General features: G+C 35.5%; 4 protein-coding genes across 5 annotated transcripts; 1 reads left to right on the top strand and 3 right to left on the bottom strand.

The window, feature by feature from the left end:
• Positions 1–1,071: 1,071 nt before the first annotated feature.
• OFP10 (Ovate family protein) lies at positions 1,072–2,383 on the bottom strand. Its single transcript, XM_021423174.2, has one exon. It carries the CDS (start codon positions 2,000–2,002, stop codon positions 1,415–1,417), a length of 588 nt encoding a protein of 195 aa, XP_021278849.1. The 5' UTR covers positions 2,003–2,383; the 3' UTR covers positions 1,072–1,414.
• A 2,799-nt stretch (positions 2,384–5,182) lies between these two features.
• Positions 5,183–7,097, top strand: LOC110412090 (FAM210B-like protein). The gene is made up of 3 exons (XM_021422526.2): positions 5,183–5,593; positions 6,397–6,576; positions 6,683–7,097. The coding sequence occupies exons 1-3, from the start codon at positions 5,357–5,359 to the stop codon at positions 6,839–6,841; spliced, it is 576 nt and encodes a 191-aa protein (XP_021278201.1). The 5' UTR covers positions 5,183–5,356; the 3' UTR covers positions 6,842–7,097.
• Positions 7,098–7,939: 842 nt separating this feature from the next.
• Positions 7,940–15,997, bottom strand: E2F1 (E2F transcription factor 1). Of its 2 annotated transcripts, none has more exons than XM_021422524.2 (14): positions 15,546–15,997; positions 11,640–11,829; positions 11,399–11,455; positions 11,153–11,238; positions 10,992–11,080; positions 10,817–10,871; positions 9,874–9,926; positions 9,739–9,789; positions 9,592–9,640; positions 9,401–9,466; positions 9,240–9,319; positions 8,856–9,081; positions 8,552–8,618; positions 7,940–8,465 (listed from the first exon to the last, which is right to left on the bottom strand). In XM_021422524.2, exons 1-14 carry the CDS (start codon positions 15,753–15,755, stop codon positions 8,344–8,346), a joined length of 1,401 nt encoding a protein of 466 aa, XP_021278199.1. In that variant the 5' UTR covers positions 15,756–15,997; the 3' UTR covers positions 7,940–8,343. The 2 variants fall into 2 exon arrangements, with proteins under 2 accessions (XP_021278199.1, XP_021278200.1); XM_021422525.2 differs by having other exon boundaries at positions 9,240–9,316; positions 15,546–15,996.
• A 992-nt stretch (positions 15,998–16,989) lies between these two features.
• On the bottom strand, positions 16,990–18,550 carry LOC110412594 (aspartyl/glutamyl-tRNA (Asn/Gln) amidotransferase subunit B). The gene has a single exon (XM_021423169.2). It carries the CDS (start codon positions 17,633–17,635, stop codon positions 17,399–17,401), a length of 237 nt encoding a protein of 78 aa, XP_021278844.1. The 5' UTR covers positions 17,636–18,550; the 3' UTR covers positions 16,990–17,398.
• Between the last annotated feature and the right edge of the window lie 197 nt (positions 18,551–18,747).

Raw genomic sequence — 18,747 nt, 5'->3', positions numbered from 1 at the left:
TGTATATGTGATCTTAGTTTGGATGTTAATGAGAAAGCCCCATCAGATTCGAAAATTTGTTGACAATCCGTCACGGTTGATTTGGTGGATTGAATTGGGGTGGAGTTCTGTATTCTGCAAGTAATTGATTAAAACAAGGAATCAAAGAAAGACTATCCCCCTATTGAAGAATATATCAAAAGGGCAATTTAAAAGGAAAAAAAAAGGATAAAATATATAGTACTTCTCCATCCAGATACATTTTTTCAGATATATGAATACAAAATAAATAGTTTCGGATAATGACTCATCTATTCATCATACTTAAATCTAAAAGGGGAAAGATTTGAGTTCATAGCTGGCAATTCTTAAATTTTATAAGGAAAAAATTGGAAAAAAAAATGTTCTATATATCTTTTTTATGCAAAAGCAATTATATTTTCAAATGTCAAGGCAGGTATGTTAGCGCCCACGGTGCCCTCAAAATCACCTAACTTTATTAAACTTCTGTTCAAAGAATACCAACCAGGGTTCGATTGCTAGAAGTGAAATTAAAGGAAACCTTTGAATTCCTAAACAAATTAAACTTGCATCCCCATATCTTCACATTGACAACAAATGCAAACTCCTTATGTTCAGTCATATATACTTTTTCAACTTTCGCCATGCCTTTATTCTAACTCAAAAGGAAAATCAAAAGATAGAAAGTTAATTTGATGATGATAGATAATCCATATTGAATTATGTGATTATTATTTGATTCAAGACTTAATCTATACAAAAGATTCATGAGAGTTTTCCTTGAAACAATTAATGAAAAGTTTTGAGGAGGCTATGGTATGGGCCTCATAAAGTTCCCCATGAATGGCCGAAAAGCTTAATCAGGATGGTGGAGCCCCTCTCTGATTTGATCATAGTCCATGTAATTACAGCAAGCACTAAAGGACAATTGAATACTCCTTCTAACAACCCAACAAAAGCAAAAGCAAATATGAGATGAAGTGAGGAGCCGTTTGAGAGTGATGGAAAATGCAGTAGGGCCAAAATATCTCCCCCTTTGATAAATCCTCAAAAAAGCAACAAATGTAGCCAACCACTAACATTAAAAACTTCACAGTTAGTTTTATATGCAATTCTTGAACTTTGATTTTTTTTTTTCTGTATTTTTATGATTACATTATTTTATAAAAAGAAAATCATAAGTCACAACTTTTCTTATAAATTGCTTATTTATTATATTGAAACAAAAAGAAAATATCTCTTCCTATTAACATATTATGTTGAATATTATACGCAAAAATCTTTCTAATACATATATAGACCATCTTTTCTTTACCACATAGCACCCAGACTTTGACCAACTGCCATGCAGTTTCACACGAGCGATTTCAATGTATTCACATGGTTGTCATCTCCACACGTGCCAAACGCTTAGCTAGGATCCATGTTTCTCTCCATGAACAACAACACATGGTTCCTCCCTTACTGTAACAATCTCCTGGCAGGTAACCTGATTCCAGATCTCCATGAACGCCTTGACGATAACATCGTGGTGACGTGGAGAATTCAGCTCCAGAAAGCATTGCAGAAGCTCCTGAAGATCTTCTTTCGAGTAGATTTCCTTTTCCATGATCATTTGCAGCATGGATTGTCGAAAATCTTGGAATGGGTCGTTGGAATCCTTCACCACAGCGATGCTGTCGACGATTTTCGGACAAGGGCTGAGCATAACTTTGGAGGGTCTTGGAAGATCAGGTTCAGATTCAGAGTTGAGAGTGGATGATGTTGTATCAATGTTGAAAGAGAAAGAAGTGGATGTCAGGTCATCATTTTCCATTGCTGACAGGGCATTGCTTTTGTCATAACAAGTTGAAGCAGAGCAAAGTTTGGGATTTTGGGTTGCAGAAATTTTGGATTTTGGTTTTGGTTCATAAACATCAGAAAGTTTTGGCCTGCCACAGCCACATGATCCTGCATTAGCTGTTAACAGGGTTTTCAACAGATTTTTCTTGCTGGAAGACATAAAAAATAAAAGAGGGAAAGAAGATTTTAATTTTGTGTGTTCCCCAAGGCTTAAACTGAAAACTTGATGACACTGCTATAGAAAGAATCTTCTAGCATGTGCAGGCTTGAATGGGATTAGATTTGTTGGGTGTAGAAAGCCTAGATGGGATTATTGGTAGGAGTCCTTTTCAACATTTTCGAAGTGGCTAGAGAGATAGATTTGAAGGGGAGGAAGGTGATTTTGGGAACTAGCCATTTTCCCTGGAAGGGGTTTTTTTTTTTTTTTTTAAGATTGGCAGTTTTTTTTTACTATTATCATTTTAAATTTATTTGAGTTATTTGACTTAAATTAGAGGAAATGTTGGGCATGTAAATTTTGGGATAAGATTCTTTTCTTTAAAAAATAAAATTTCCCATTTAGGGTTTCATTCTTTTTAGCCAAAGATTCCTTTTCTCTTCTTTAAGCAATATTGCTCTAATCTGATGGTAATTGTTTTGCTGATAATGATGCTTAAGACTTACAAGTAAGCTTATTAGGGGGCCAGTGGCCAACCTTAAACTCTCTTTTGGAATTTATAAGTTATAAAGCTTTCTAAAATTTAACTTCGGGGGTCTCAAATCTGATTTTACCATTCGATATATATATATATATATATATATATTTCTTTTGGTGTAATCGTTTGGCAAAGCTGTAATTAATCAAATATTTTCACTATGTTAAAGATTTTATTATTAATTTAGTGAATATATAAAACATATATAGTAAGAATGTAAATGTATCTTTATAATTTGTACTAATAATCAGCAATCAAGACACATGGCCCAAGGAACAAACGAAAATGCTAAGTGCCCAAAATGTGAAAGCAAGAAGAATCGGCATCGGAATTGGGCCTTTTCAGCAAATTAAAAAGTAATCTAATCCCATTATTTGGAATGGTTCTAATATTTAATTCTAATAGTTTAAATATATTTTAAGCTAAAATTTTTCTTTTAATATTTAACAGGAAGTTTAAATAAAACTAAAAACCAAGGAATTTCAAACTTAAAATCAATGCAATTCTTCAATTGTGTCTAATGTCAATTCATTCCAGAAAGAGATTTAGTTTTATGTATACCTTATCTTGTCCAATAATGGCATTAATTCATCAATACAGAGTTGGATTCAATTTCTTTACAAATTAATGATTTCCAATTCATCAGCATATTTAATATTTGACGATAATTGATGAATCAATTCAATAAAAAATAATGGAATATTCAAACTTACAATACTAGCACTTCTCCAATTTTTTGTCAATTCTTTCGAAAAAATGATTTAGTTTATGTATACATTATTTGGTTCAATAATGGCATTCATCGACACAATAGTTAAATTGAAATTCTTTACAAATGAGCTGTAATTCATCAGCATATTTGATATTTGAGCTTTGTCATAAATAAAAAGAGTATAGAATGATGATAAATGAATCATTCATTGTTTTTTTTTATACAAAAGTGAGGGCTACAGAAAATAACTCTAATCTTATACAATCTCTTAAGGTCTAAATATATTTAATCTCCTGCATGCCATGAGAGAATTCAATTAGAGATCATAAATTTGAAGCGTAATGCTCTCATTTCTACAAATAACGTTGTTGTTTTATTTATTATTTTTATTAGGAAGAAATGAGAAGTTAATTCAAAAAGTTGTTCGAGTTCTAACCTAAAAATGAAGGAAAAAACCAAGACAAAGAAACAGAAAGGGTGAAGAGTTAACCATATTTACAAACAAACAGATCAATTATGATTCATCCCTAAGCTGCTCCTTCGGCCAAAAAGAATTGCTCCAGAAAACTTCTCAAAAGCACATGCAATCTTGTGAATGATGGTCCTTCTTATAAACCTGAAGCAAGCTTTCAGCGGAGACTTCACCTCCACCCAAGCACGGCAGAGAATGTGTTCCTTGGGAGTAGTACTGCTTGAATTTGGTGGCAACGCCATTGGCTGCAAATAAACCCATGCAGCTTTCTTCACCAGCATGTTGGTTATAGGAATCTCGTACGCAGATGCAATCGTTAACCCTGCTGAATAAGGATTGTTCTTGCACTTGGACCCTTTGCTTGAAGGCATCAAGTCTTTCAATGAAGTGTATGTCGATATAAGAGGGCTCGAAGAATCCAACTCTGAGTCAAGGGCTGCATGATATGAACTCTGTCGATCGGTTTTTGGGAAGTTGTTGCTTTCTATTTTGGTCGTGAAAGCAAGGTTTTTTGACTCATTATTAGCTTGGGAAGCCATGGAAATGTTTTTTTTTTCTTTTCCTTTTTGGTTTTGGAGAAAAAGTTTGGTATTATGGTCTTTAATTAGCTTGAGTTATTTCAGAGAGGAGCAATAAAATCTCTGTAATCTTATACTGAAAGATACTTTATCTGTTAGGAACTTTAAATTTCAATTGATTTTAATTTTCAAAATTGTTTAAAAAGTGTGATCAGAGGAAATCCTTTCAGTCCAGTTTGAATACATCACATTAATTCCAGGATTAACATAGTTGTATAGGACTCTGCTACTTGGCCCTAATTTGACCATATTGCCTTGGAGAAAATCAGAAATGACAAAAAGGACCCAAACATCCTCAATCAGACAGTAAACTTAGAAACTAGTAGTCTAGAGCTGATCTTCATCTTAATTCCAGAATGAAATATATTTTGACTTTCCTTTTTTTTTTTCCCCTCTATGGCTGTAGAAAGGAGGAACCCTCAGCTTTGTTTCTGGATATAGGGTATTTAAAATCCATGATTTACGGAAGGAAAGCTCGCAGTTAAAATCGGAAATCTTACCACCATATCTGCCAACACCTCAATTTTATATTGTTCATGACATGTGATAATTAAGATAACTGATTAGAGATAATAGACAGAAGCATACGGCACTCTTGTTTGATTCAATGGGGATATAAATTTATCTTCAAATCTCTTGTTCATCAAAGGAAACCCTCTAACCTCTTTTAATTGGAACGATACCAGTTGTACTAAATTTCAGGGAACTGACTTGGATAGTAACCGGTTCGGCCTGAACAGCATTGGCCTTCTAGGAATTTGCCTGTGTCCCGAGATAAACAATGGAAGTTAAGACACGTAAGTTCACATCTGGCCTCAGTTTCCAAAAGCGGTTTGGGCGATTGGTCTCATCCAAACCGAAAATAACTGAAAACTAGAGGCCCAATACAGTCACTCGATAAACATTGAACTACCTTTTGTGTGCTTAATAACCCTATATGAGTTTCTATCTCCGGGTTTTTCCCAGATTTTTTTCTTGGTTATCCTTAACAACTTAAAAAAAGGGTCTTGAACAAATCTTTGTTTGGATAGAGGCTCTATGTTCAGCTAAAACGATAATGGCAGCAATAACAACTCTGACCTGTGCTTCTCTCTCTTCCTCTTCTTTCTTGAATGCCAAAAACTGTTCCAAGCTTTCCTACTTTGCTTCGACTCCAACTTCCATCAAACCCAAGTTGAAAAGCTTTAAAATCAGAGCTATCAAAGAGAAAACAGAAGAAATCCAAGCCCCATCTTCTTCTTCATCTGCGGATGAAGTTACAAAGACGTATGGCCTTGAAGCTGGGCTTTGGAAGGTACTTAATTCTCTTTTCTCAATCGCTTAATTACTCCTTTTGACTATTGCTTTTTCTTTGCCTCTTCTTGAAGCCTGTCTACATGATAATTATAATGAAAAAACTAGTATGCATAAACTATGGATATGGTTTGTTTATATGGGCATTTGTAATTGATTTGGTGATTGTTTCTTCTACTATTATTAGTTAATTGCATATTTATAGCTATTTTGTTTTTGGCAATGGATTCGTTTGTATTTACTTATGTTCCCTTCAGTTTCTAAGACAGCCTAATTGCACAAATTTACCTTGGTAGTAGAGAGGTTGACTTGGGAGTATAGTTTTATGATTTTTATTTTTTTGGTTGGGTTGGTTCAGAAGGAGAAATGGTTCATAGTTAACAGTAAGAAAACCTTGGCCTCCTATCACATTTTTCACAAATTTCTTTTCCTTCAATCTTGTTTTCCAATGTTTTAAGTAGAGATGGCTTCAGTCAGCATTAATTCGAACACATAAATTAAAGCTCACAAAAGAAAAAGAAGCATGCATGGGAATTTTGAATGCACTGGAAGCTTTATCCTTTTTTTTTTCTGGGGAGGGGGGGAGTGTTCTGTGTTTAGTTTCATCTCTGATTTTGACATGGATAGCATGGCCTGGTTAATGATTTTCAAGAGTCCTCAAGGAATTGAAAGGAAATAATAGGTACTAAATAAATTAAAAATACACGCAGTTCCTGAGTTTTTCCCTGCTCACCACCTTTTGGTTTTTGGGTATGAGAAGCTAACTTCTGTCTTGTGATTCACCTATTTTGTGAATATCGGAAGATATTCAGCTCAAAGGAAGAAGGTGAAGAAAAGAAATCAAAGGGTGACCAAGCCAAGGAGCTGCTAGCCAAATATGGAGGAGCATACTTGGCAACCTCCATTACTCTCTCCTTGATCTCCTTCTCCCTTTGCTATGCACTAATTAGTGCTGGCATTGATGTTCAAGCATTGCTGCTAAAGGTAAAAACATCCGAGAAAACATAAATATTGGTTAAAAATTTTCCTTAACGCTGACGTTTGGTGAAGGGAAGGCATTCCGGAACTAACCATTAGACTGAATTTCCAGGTGGGAATCTCAACTGATGCGACTGGAGAGAAAGTTGGGACCTTTGCTCTGGCATATGCTGCCCACAAAGCCGCATCTCCAATAAGATTTCCTCCTACTGTGGCTCTGACTCCCATTGTTGCAAGTTGGATAGGAAAGAAGGTTGAAAAAGATAAGTAAAACATGTGGTACAACCCAAGTTGAATTGACCTGTCTGACTTTCTGTGTTTTTGTTTTTCGTTGTTCCTCTGTGGTGTTTCCCTTGGAGAGTAGAGTTTTTATTGTAGCTCCAAGATGATGTTTGTTGATTTCAAGTGCTTGCAGTCGAGTTAATTGCAAGACTACCGTTGATTTGTTGAAAACACACCAGATTGTAATCATGTAAAACAATAAGCCTGAATACAACTTCTGCCTCCGGGAACATATCTTATCAAAATAGTTTTCTGCAATTTCTGATAATGATCAAGTAACTGAATCCTTCTTTTCTTTTCCTTTTCTTTTTTCTAGAATTACTTTTCTTTTTTGGGATAATCGAATTTGTGTTTATCCAAAGAAAGCGTGTAAAACTGCTACAAAGGCACAGAGTAAACAATAAAAGTTTAGGCAAACATTCTGTCATCTAATCCCCAGGCTACAAAATGGTCTTTATTAATTGAATCCCCTCAGATATTGAGTCGAATCCTAATAGAATCTGCAATACAATCGAACATTGCAGTTATGGTATTGGCTTGACCTCCATGAAGTCTCCTGTGTCTTTCCCTCCAGAAGACATAGATATAAGCACTCCAAGCAAGGACAAATGGTCCCGAGACTCAAATCTCCTGATCTTAAAACAAACAGATGGTATTTGCAGAAATAAGGGCCCAAGAGCATAATCTTTTGAGTAAGCAACCTGTCAAGAATGGCCACAATAGCATGCCTTGTCATATGACACTCGAACCAAATGATCCAATGCCAATCAACTTTCTCCTGCTTCGTACTTAGCACATCCCAAGTGTGTGCAGCACTGCTTTTAGAACCAGAATCGACTTAATAAAGAGTAAAGGCTTGTTTAATCAATCTCGGTAAAAGGTCGAGTATCCTAGTTCAAATGCTCGTACCAAATTTAATCAATCTCTCATGAGCAACAAGGCGACACCTCTTTCTGCGATACAAGTGCATTGCAGGCAGGCAGGCAGCCAGCCAGCCCTCCTCGGCCCTTTGCATATTGCTGGTAATATTGAGAGGGAAAAACTTCTCAAAAACTGCCTTGCCATGCACTAACCATCTCTTGACATATTTATTTCATCAAAATTTTCTCAATATAGAAAAAACAAGGTACATCAGATCATTTGTTTGCCATCACATGATGTCTGTATGACCCTATGCCAATCAATCTAACAAGAAGTTTTGGTTAATGCAATAAAAAAGAAAAAGAAAAGAAATAATATACAGGGACTAACTCAGATAACATATGACCTTATTTACTACACGATCACGTGGATCATTTGTATTACTTAGCTGTACAGTGATTGTTCTACCTACTTCCTATTCTTTAGTTCCTCAAACTTTGAGGAACATCAAGCAGCCAACTTTTGCGAACCATTCACACCAATCTCCACAGCATCAGGAATGCTCTCACTTAAATACAAGCAAAGGGATCGTCACTTCTGCAAACACAAATATGCCTTTCACCTCCCAGTTTAATTAGCAGATGGCACTTCAGCTGCATTTGATGGAGGCGTTTGAGGACGTGGCGTGCTAACAGCACCCATGCCATAATCCTCATCATGAAGTGTACCAAACTCATTCCATCCAACCTCAGCTATAGTCAAGAGTCATGGAATGCAAAAATAATGAGCAAGAGAAAAACAAGTAACATTAATCTGACTACATCTCAGAAGAGGATACGTTCAGTCCGCCACATGTCAGTTATGCTAACACTAGGATCTGATAAAAGCCAATAATCAGCATCACTCTGCAAAAGAAACCAGGAATTTAGTACTCAATAATGTTTAATTAGAAGTGCATGCAAATTAAAAACTTCCTCACATGCCATTTTGAAATGGTCAATTGAATCTGGTTTTCTACAAAAAATGGAATATGTTCTTGAAAAGCAATCCCCCCTTTCAGTCAATCAACATGTGCATAAGTTTTAAGGTCTACAGAGAATAATTTGTTTTCTGAATTCCTACAGTATGAGGTTTGAACTTACATCAACATCTGAGGGAACGATCTTCATGATCCCACTCACAAAGTCCTGTGAGGCATTAAGATCTGAGCACATTCTATTAGTATCTTGGCCCTGCGTTTCAATCTCCTTCCCTCTGCTCTCCTCCATTACCATTGTTGTTCCTGGGTTCTCATTCAAGCCTGAAGTTGATGGAAAGTTCGGAGGTGGATCTACCCCTTGTATCTCTTCAAATTTCTCCTCAAATTGACTAGAAAAAACAGAAAGAAAACAAGAGGATCATCAGGAAATTTGCCACTTTCATGCTCAAATGGACACTTGCCTTTAACACAATGGCTTTGCCATGCCACAAAAGCAGATTAAAATTGCATAGAAGACTACCAACTTTTAACCAACACGAAGCAGTACCTGACAAGGTAAACATCTATAGGACCCATTGAGCTTCTGAGGACAATCCTGTATCTCCTCTGGGGATAGTCAACAGCCTGCTATGAGAAAGAAGAGTTCGTAATTATGATTGAACATAAAAACATAAACTACATGTTAATTCTTCAAGCCAATAAGAATACCTCATCAGGATCTGGGACTTCAAGTGTGGTTCCATGTGGAGCTTTAATAGCTATCAGTGTTTCATTCTAAATAAGGCAATAAAACATATAGTTAACAGCAGAGAGTAGAAAGAGTCTTAGCATTAGCAACACAAGGTGACCTTACAATTACCAACTCAAAAACATATAAAATATTAGAGCAATAAACAAACCTGGAAGCAGGGTAAGTTCTTGATATCTTCCTCAGTGACAAAAAGCCACCTGAGATGTGAAAAAGGTGAAATGAGCTAAGTTGCTTTGCTGAAATCACAGAAAAGTGTAAAATTCATAATATCTTGAGCACGGATATGAAGATTTACTTTTGATTATTTTCATCTTCACTAAGGTCCCTCAATCGTTCTTGCATTTCTCTGTACAATATAGAAACCTCAGCAACGATCCAGAAATGAAATCAATTTTACCTAAAACAATAGCAGGGGCCATAGCAGGTTAACCTTATTTGTTCATCTAATCTGCGTTCCTCAATAGAAAGGTTCTCAACTTCTGCCTGCACAGAATGTTACCATTATGAAGTTTTTAATTACAAATTAGCTGATGAGAAACAGAAAAGGTGCTTGATCCATCATTTGCAAATATTGTTTTCATTAGATAGAAAAATTAACTGAATATGACTCAACAAAGCCTTATTATTTTGTGCTGGAGCATCCAAATAACAGGCGACTGCTAACTTTCAAGGCTAAAGTTAGAGACCAAGAAAGACAAACAGACAGGCACAAAACTGCCAATTAGTCGTGATAAAATGTCATGGCTTTTGACAGGAGTCTGGATCTTGAATAAAAGCTGGAAAGAAGAAACTTTCAGGTAGCCTAAGCCAGCAGGTTAAGGAGGCATTGATGGATCACAGTTATACAGCATACTGGTTACACTAGAAATGACAGGCCATGGCTAACTTTCAAGGCTTAAATTAGAGGCCAAGAAAGACAAACAGAGGCACAAAACTGCCAATTAGCAGCAATAAAATGTCATGGCTTTCAACAGGAGTCTTGGTCTTAAATAAAAGCTGGAAAGAAGAACATTTCAGGTAGCCTAAGCAAGCAGGTTAAGGAGGCATTGATGGATCCACAATTATATAGCATGCTAGTTACACCAGAAGTCATTGTTATTGTCGTTTCAACTGAAAAGGCACTGTCATCATTGCAGATGGAAATACAGGACATGTTGGATTTTGACACAGTCAAAAAGAGCAATAAAGATAACCAAAGAGCAGAAGAAATGAACTAGTACATGTGCATTCACAGCTAAGAAGAAAAAGACAGTAAAATTGGATTAAGTTTACAGTATATACGACACTAAACAACAAACCACAACAGCTGAAGCTTAAACCATCATAAATCTGCATTTCAATTAACAATTTGTCTACAATTTCATGAATCATACCTGCAAAGTAGCAACATTCTCATCTACTTCCCCTGGTCTTGAGACATCAAGCCCCCTGATATGAATTTAAAGATTGAGTGATTTCTTAAGTAGCAATGCATATTCAGATATGAAAGCAAACTCAAATAATCCAAAGTGCCAACAAAGTTTAGAAAAAATAAGATATAGGTCATACTTCCACTGAATTCTGTTCTTGAGTTTCTTTTCAATCAGACCAATTCCTTCAAGGACATTGGTTATGTCATATATCCTCCTCTTTTGCACCTGTAGGAACAGAAAACCATCAGGAAACGGAGTTGTATTACTATATGTTCGAACAAATAATGAAATAGTTACCTCCAATGTATCAGCAGCTTTATTTAAATCAAGAATACCATCTTCAGCTTGTTTAATCAAATTGATGAACTTCTTTGTCAAAAGCCCTAGTTAAATTCAAAGGACATTACTATCAGTCTTACAATTCAAGCACTCAATTCCATAAGCAGTGTGAAACAGTGCTAACAATAATTTAGCCAATTAACTTCTTTTTGAATTATTTGATATAAACACCAAAAAATATATAAGGAAAGGGAAAAAAACTACCTAAGGAGCTGTCATAACGACAAGGACCTGAGGGAGTGAGATTATTGCCAGGAGAACCTGCAAATTTCCAAAAGTTTTCAATATTTATATCAACCTTTATTCCTTTCGCTTCAGTAGAACTAGGTCAAAAAGTGATGATTTTGCAAGTAAAACTTTTAGAACTACAATGGCCTGTCACTAAGGTAACAGAAGAATCACAGATAGCACCTTAGTCATATAACTTGCATACCATACTACTCACCAAGATTTGAAGCAGGAGTTTGAGGACCAGCTTTACTGCTTTTTGTTAGCCTTGATGTTTTTTGAGCCTTCCCCCCTTTTCCTGATACAGGAGTCTGGAGGGGGCTGCTAACCACTTCAGTGTATCCAGGAGGCATTGTCCACTCACTAGACTCAACTTCCCGATCTGCTATATCACTCTTCCTCTTTAACTGATACACCATATAATATTTTCAAATTGCAGTTAGAAACACAGGCAAATAAATTTTTGGCACAAAATTAATCAAGAAGAAAGAAACTTCAGGCTCCGTTCAAGAAAAAGCATCATATTGAATGACAAAAAAGGTTTGTTGGAAATATATAGAAGAGACTTACTTACAAGAAACTGAACCATGCACCTAGGAAAAAACACTGGGCATTTGCATTTGCAGACATTATGAAATTAGACTAGAACCTTAAAAGCATTTATCCATAGAAAAGATAAGAGTAAAAGTAAACAAGGAAAAAAAAAAGTGCATCTTTCATCCAAGTGCAGTAGACAGTTTCTATTTCCCAATTTGTAAGTTAAGACCAACATGTCCAAATACATATCAGCCTTTTGATGTAAAACTGTGATCATCTACAGTCCACAAAACATCATGATGACTAAGTTGTTCATAACAAAAATAGCACCAATACCTGTATCCATAGTGATCATGCAAACTGCAAGAGAACAAGCACTAACTACAAACAAAAATCAGTGCCTCCTAGTAAGCACCAAGGATGAAAACTAACTGTTAGTGACATGAAGCCATATAACCTTCTTGTCTTTTCATTTTCTGAAACGAGATTACCTAAACTTTTCTTGTCTTCTTACAAACAAGCTCCATCAACATCCTCAAAAGGAGAATTATTAATTAGCTTAATGACATCCTACCCTTACGCTATCCAAGTTTTCTTAAAAAATTTGCTGGAATCCCCCAATCCTGGTCCAGTCTGACAAATGGCCTGGACTGTCAACAAATCTCAAAGACATTGACAAAGTTCAGGATTTGATAAAAATTTCTTCACAGTCTCTGTCCGTTTCTATCTTGTAGATTTATACATAAAGTTTCACCATTCAGAAAAAGAATGGGTGATCTTCATACTTAAAGCTAATCAGACCTTCAACATGTAGCTTAGCCAGTTGAGCACTATGGACTTGCATTTATCTCCAGATTATTTGTTATGTAATATTCACATTTCAACCAGCAACAGTATTCTGGTGTCTGGTGAAGTTGCAACCAAATGACAGCTTCACTTAATAATATTAATTTTGAGTTAGCAAACTTATAACTCTTTCATCATCTTAGCAGCTATTATTGGAAATCACAAAAATCTACAGACACTTGAGAGGCTCTAAATTATAATGTTTCCAATAGATAAACAAATTAGGTACATATAAGATGCATGTATAGAAATATGTATTAAAAATAGTTCCACTATGTCTGATCTTACCATTACCAGTCTTTCGATTAGAAAAACAAATTATTGAAGACTTTTCACTGTCATAATGGTGTATTTATTTAACACCAAGACATTATTCAACTTCAACACTCCTTTTAAATTGAGTGACAAGCAGTTTATCAGAGAACATGTAAAACTTCGTCCCTTTAAAAGGATATGTTAAGTAATAATTCTTAAAAGTAAGCAAAAATAAAGTATTAATAAGTAAAAGATTCTCACAACTTGCTTCAGTCATGACTCTTGTTCTGTACATAAGGAATACTCTAAGCTACATACACAAAATCAAACTCGCAGCATGATACCATTGTCCCAGATCCCAGACAAGTCCGCCAAACTTCAACTAAACAGAGAAGCACCATCCCTGGGTTTGAGTTGATTTTTCTTACTATCAGCAGATGTTATGTGATGGTTAAGCAAACAAAGTCTGCAGCAGAATGCATTAAATGAAATAACAACTAAGCAGATTTTACTTTCAATCAATAGATGTCTGACAAACTGGTTCTTTCTGATATCAAGAAGTAAACCAAGTAGAAGACCCTAACACAGGTATTAAAACCTATCACACCAAAATCAAATACTAAAGAGTTTCCCAAATCATTAACATCTAATACCTACTTTTCTCTTATACTGTCTTCCTAAAAAATCAAGACACAAAAATTCTGTTTACAAGTTATTTGCTGCCGAAAATTGGTATCATTGATGACTATTTACCTTGGTACCTCAAGCTTGAATGGGGTATGGAAATAACACAGGTTACTGAAACACCTATACTTCTTACATGCCGGAAAACATCCAGTGAATCCCACCCATCCATTAGATGGGCAGGTACTTAATAGCCATAAACAACAAGCAATGACTCTTCTCCATCGTGATTATCATTGTGCACTCCACAAGAACTGTAGTTTGTTTGTTTTCAAATTATGTACCAGGCATTCACCATTCAAAATCAATCAACTTGCTCCGAACAAGCAACTGGCAAAGGCTGACTTCTTTGCCTGCTTAATTTTCATCTTACCTGTAATGAATCTTGTCCAAACACATTAATATACTGAAACTCTAAACATTCCTGTAACTCATTAAACCACTTCCAAAAGAAACCTCAAAACTTCTATACCTTTCCTGCAACCATTAAAGGAGGAAGTTTTAAACTTCCTCAACCAACCTCATATAGAGTATATGATTTGCTTGGCTAAAATGACACATGAAAGATAATTTTCTCTGTCCACAACATTTGTCAATGTTTCTGCTCCATACATGTAGACAGAAGAGATTATTTTCCTGAACCCTCACAAAATCATTCATCACACACATCTTGATAGTAGTATATCTGCTTTCAATTCTATTCAATTGCACCTTAAATTCAGATGTGAAAATTGGCTTCAGAGCAAAAGTCTTCTTAATACTTCCAGCCAACATCATTTCAGCCAAGTACCCACATTTTTAAATTTCATAATTGTCGAAACCTTTAACTTCAATACCTCCCTTGTATATTCAAAACATTGGTTGTAAAAGAATTATCTAAGGCAGAGACAACTAAGTCAAGCAGCCAACTCTAGAAGCGAGAATTATATAGCAGAAAGTGAAGAAGCTGGATGGTCCCATGTTGCTGAGGACATGATTAGTAAACTAAGGAAAGAATCCAAAGCACAATTATTAAAAACTAACTTGATAAGATATCATCACATAATGAATCTAATCATTTTGGGATACTAAAAAGCTTAATGTTGAAGCAAATAACATATGTTTAAAACTATGTGAAGTTCTAGAGCTTTTACACTTCACAACACCACTGATACAATTAGCATTACAGATTCATAAACAAAATAGACAAAGAAATCAAAAGGTGACAACTTAAATTGGGCTGTGACTCGCCTAAGGGGCACCAGCTTCTGCTTAAACTGGGTTTGCATGAAACTGCACAACATATTCACAACACAATTAAAATAAGGTTGCACAGTTAAAAACAGTGTCAAGGCTTGACAATGTTGTGCTTAATTCTACAGTGGCAAACATCATGGCCAGAATCAGTAGCTTGAAGACAGTCAAAGTTATTCTAATAACAAAAATCTCTGAATAAGCCCGAGCATTGACTTGAAAATTCAGTATTAGCCCTTTTCCAGATTTTGTCTCTCTTTTTTTTTTATATAAAACTCTATATATTCAAATCAAGCACAGGACCAACTTAAGGCGGTAATTAACCCAATAATAAACCAATTTTACCAAAACCCGCCAAAATTCCCAATTAAAAAAACCACTAAAATCCCAATCAACAAAAAAAATTAAAACCACAATTTTTTCCCATAAATTCTAATTGCAGCAACTAAAAATCAAAATTCATAAAATTCACACCCCAAAATCACAAGTAAATCAGATCTACTAAATCCCAGGATCAACAACAACAATAAAAACCCTTAAATTAAAATTTTATAAACAAAAAACCTACGGGAGACTTAACGACGATTGCTTCAGCATCTTGATCGGCGATGCGGCGAGGCTCAGTTGAAGGGAAGCGGTGATAGTCGCCTCCAGGAGCCATAAACGGCGGCTTCATAGAGAAAGGAAGCTGTCGTTTTAGTTGCTGTTGATTTTGCAGCTGTTGCTGTTGCTGCTGCATGGATTGCTTTAACTGCTCCGAAGCTTGAGAACCCGACATCACATAAAAACTTAAAATTAAATTAAAAACAAAGAAAAATAAAAGAATCTTGGGGGTTTTCTGGGGGGGATTGTTTGAAGGAAAGATAAGGAGGGAAGGTAACGGAATTGTGGGCAAAAGGGGGGTTTTTTGGTGGGAATTAAGGGTAGATCTGGTGTTTGGGATGAAGGAAATGAAAAAAGCGGGAGAGAGAAAGTGAGCAGAAAACGAGGGAAAAAATAAAAAAAAAAAAAAGGGAGAGTGAAGGGGAGGGAGGGAATTTTGGTTCGGATATAGATGTGGAGGGAAGCACTGATAATTAATTCTATTTAATAATTCAATTATAATAAAAAAATTACATTTCACCCTTTTTAAAAAAATACACCATAAATATTTAAGACAAAATTTTGCAGTTAAAGATTCACAAAGACTTAACGGTTTGAGTGAAGTTAAAATTGGATACAGTTTAATCCACGTGAAATTCTTAATTTATTCTTTTTATTTTGTTTTTGTTCGAGCAATTCCCGCCATTTTAACAAAATCCAAATCAAAACGGTCCCATTTTTTTATTTATTATAATTTGTTTTTTTTCTCGTTTTTATTATATAGAGGTTTCTAGGCCGTTAAATTTTTCTTGTCTGCAATATTACCAGAATTAAAAAGAAAAAGGTCAAAAAAGCATTATTTGTATTATCTCTTTCTTATATTTGGGATTTTGAATACTAGGTTTAGGGTAAAAGTGAGGTTTAGTTTAGAGCCGTGTGATTATGTGGGCTATCTACAAAAAGGAAGGATAAATTAATTAAAATAAATAACCAACAAATAAAAAATAAAAATAAAAAAAAGGGAAAGAAAATGAGGTTCGAATCGGCGATTCGCGCCTTTTGGTTAAGGACAGTAACGTGGCGATTATTTGGCGCGCACAAGCTCACCAACCGAAACCCTATCTGTCACTTTTCCCACGATTAGGCGCCACTTTGTTGGTGCACTGTTTGGCTGTCCGCATTGGGCTGGGTTTTTGGTGGATTTTAACGAAGCCTGGGCCCTTTTAAATTTCAAAATCTAATCATTGGTTGTTCCATGAGTTAATATCTTAGCAATTCAATCTCTCTTTTCAAATTTAGCAAATATTATTTAATACATAAGGCAGAGTTTTGGAATCATTGATGATCAAGATCATAATCCTAAATTCAAATTTAAATAATCCGAATAACACTGAAAGGCATCCCCGTTTGAAATGGGTTGGATATGCATCTCCAGAGTCAAAGCAACAAGTGAAACAAAATACTCAAAAGTTATCAATACAAATACCGGCATGATGAAAGAAAGAACCCCCCTTTAGGTCTTCATCCATCCTGACAAAGATAACTTCCTCATTTACAACAGTGACTTGATTCACATCGCTACTGTATCCCTTCCATTTACCTTCCAATTCTAAGCATAGCTCACAAGCTTATGACATGGCAAAATATTTCTCCCCAAGCATTCATTCTTTTTACAACAACCTTGAAATTATCCAACCAGAACAAAAGATTACGTAAGGGTTCAATACTTATAAACCTATGCTCCGTTCCCTATGATATTCTGGCGGATACTACACAATTTATGACTGTGATTGGTGAATTGTAATATAATGATTATAGGAGATATGTCCTCATTCCTCCTTACTTGAACAAATGGGCTAGATCTGGATCATCCAAGTCTACATCCAACCAACCATTCAAGCGCATGTACTCGATGTAATGATCTGGGGGTTTCACTGCACGAGGGTTTCTTGGAGTAAAACCATGAATTCTCTCAATATCCCGAGCAAGCCATCGAACATAAGCTTGGTCCAATGGTGGCACAATTTTCAAGAGAATCTCTTCTCGTTGTTCTTGCTTCACAGGCTTGTTTCCCATGATAAGAGAACCTGGCCAGCTTCAAATAGAATCAGCCAGAAAAAAATTAGCAGTAAATTAGTACTCTATGAAAGAGAGAGGCAATCTATTTGTCTTCTATTTGATTATCAATTTCGAACATGGAATATATGCATATCCTCTCAGACCATGGGGATGCAATAAATCTAAAACAGATGTGCCTAAAACTTTGTAGTTATACTAGAATAACAAGAGTTCTTTTGACATATACCCAAGTGACTAAAACTTGGGTAAGAAACAAGAAAGACAAAGCATATCAAGGAATTAACAAGAGCAAAGCTGATGCAATAATTTGGTATTTTTCTATATTCAAAATTATAAATTAAAGCTCAGACCAGTGAAGAATCCCTCATTCTTCAAAAGCATACTGATAATCTAATTAGCCTAGATATGGGGCAAATTTTTATAGATGCTTTAATTTTGCAATTAGGAGTGAAGCAGGTGCCAGTTGACGTTCATGGACTGTGAGAGCAATTTGACTGACTGCAAGGGATTGGGACAAAGCTCCTCTTCTAGAGCATTTGTGCCAAATAACCATGTTGTCACTATGCCTATTGTTACATTAAAATAATAAAAGTAATTAGAAATATCTTTGTCAACATAATTCTAAACTAGCAGGGTCTTGATAGCATCCCTTGAGGATCTTTTAATGTATTCTCCCACTTCAGTACACCCGCAACTACACCAGCCTACACAGAACTAATCTAAAAGAAGTCAGCAGCTCTCCCTCAAAAGAAAAGTTGAACATAAAAGCTTATGCTTTTTACTCAATACATATTGCTCCTGATTTGCAAATTAATCACCAAAAACTTGCCAACATTTGACGTACAAAAAGGCGTGTAAGTTAGGCTAAAAGCATAGGTGATACACTGAGGAAGCTATATTCATGAACATCTTTAAACTTTAAAGCCTCTTCACTTGCAAAACTAGAAGTGTTCTTCCAAAACTAACTAGGAAGCTCGAAAGACAAAACTTGTTGAAGACAATATCAAAATTGTAATTTCTTAAAAACTAACAGATTAAACATGATTTACAGACAGGGAAGCTAAGCTAGCAACAAATCAATGATAAAATCTGGCCAAATCAACCCCCCC

This window comes from Theobroma umbraticum, unplaced genomic scaffold (genome assembly GCF_002168275.2).
Source record: "Theobroma umbraticum cultivar Fairchild unplaced genomic scaffold, ASM216827v3 scaffold_95.0, whole genome shotgun sequence".
In the NCBI taxonomy this organism is placed as follows: domain Eukaryota; kingdom Viridiplantae; phylum Streptophyta; class Magnoliopsida; order Malvales; family Malvaceae; genus Theobroma; species Theobroma umbraticum.
This window is presented reverse-complemented; position numbering and strand designations above follow the sequence as displayed.

Excerpts from the sequence above, each read along its gene's own strand:
- OFP10 (XM_021423174.2), bottom strand. The coding sequence starts at position 2,002 with ATGTCTTCCAGCAAGAAAAATCTGTTGAAAACCCTGTTAACAGCTAAT.
- LOC110412090 (XM_021422526.2), top strand. The coding sequence starts at position 5,357 with ATGGCAGCAATAACAACTCTGACCTGTGCTTCTCTCTCTTCCTCTTCT. Across the intron at positions 5,594-6,396 it reads TTGAAGCTGGGCTTTGGAAG|ATATTCAGCTCAAAGGAAGA; the intron begins GTACTTAATTCT and ends GAATATCGGAAG. Across the intron at positions 6,577-6,682 it reads TTCAAGCATTGCTGCTAAAG|GTGGGAATCTCAACTGATGC; the intron begins GTAAAAACATCC and ends CTGAATTTCCAG.
- E2F1 (XM_021422524.2), bottom strand. The coding sequence starts at position 15,755 with ATGTCGGGTTCTCAAGCTTCGGAGCAGTTAAAGCAATCCATGCAGCAG. Across the intron at positions 11,081-11,152 it reads AAGCTGCTGATACATTGGAG|GTGCAAAAGAGGAGGATATA; the intron begins GTAACTATTTCA and ends CTGTTCCTACAG. Across the intron at positions 9,467-9,591 it reads AGAACTTACCCTGCTTCCAG|AATGAAACACTGATAGCTAT; the intron begins GTTTGTTTATTG and ends TGCCTTATTTAG.
- LOC110412594 (XM_021423169.2), bottom strand. The coding sequence starts at position 17,635 with ATGGGAAACAAGCCTGTGAAGCAAGAACAACGAGAAGAGATTCTCTTG.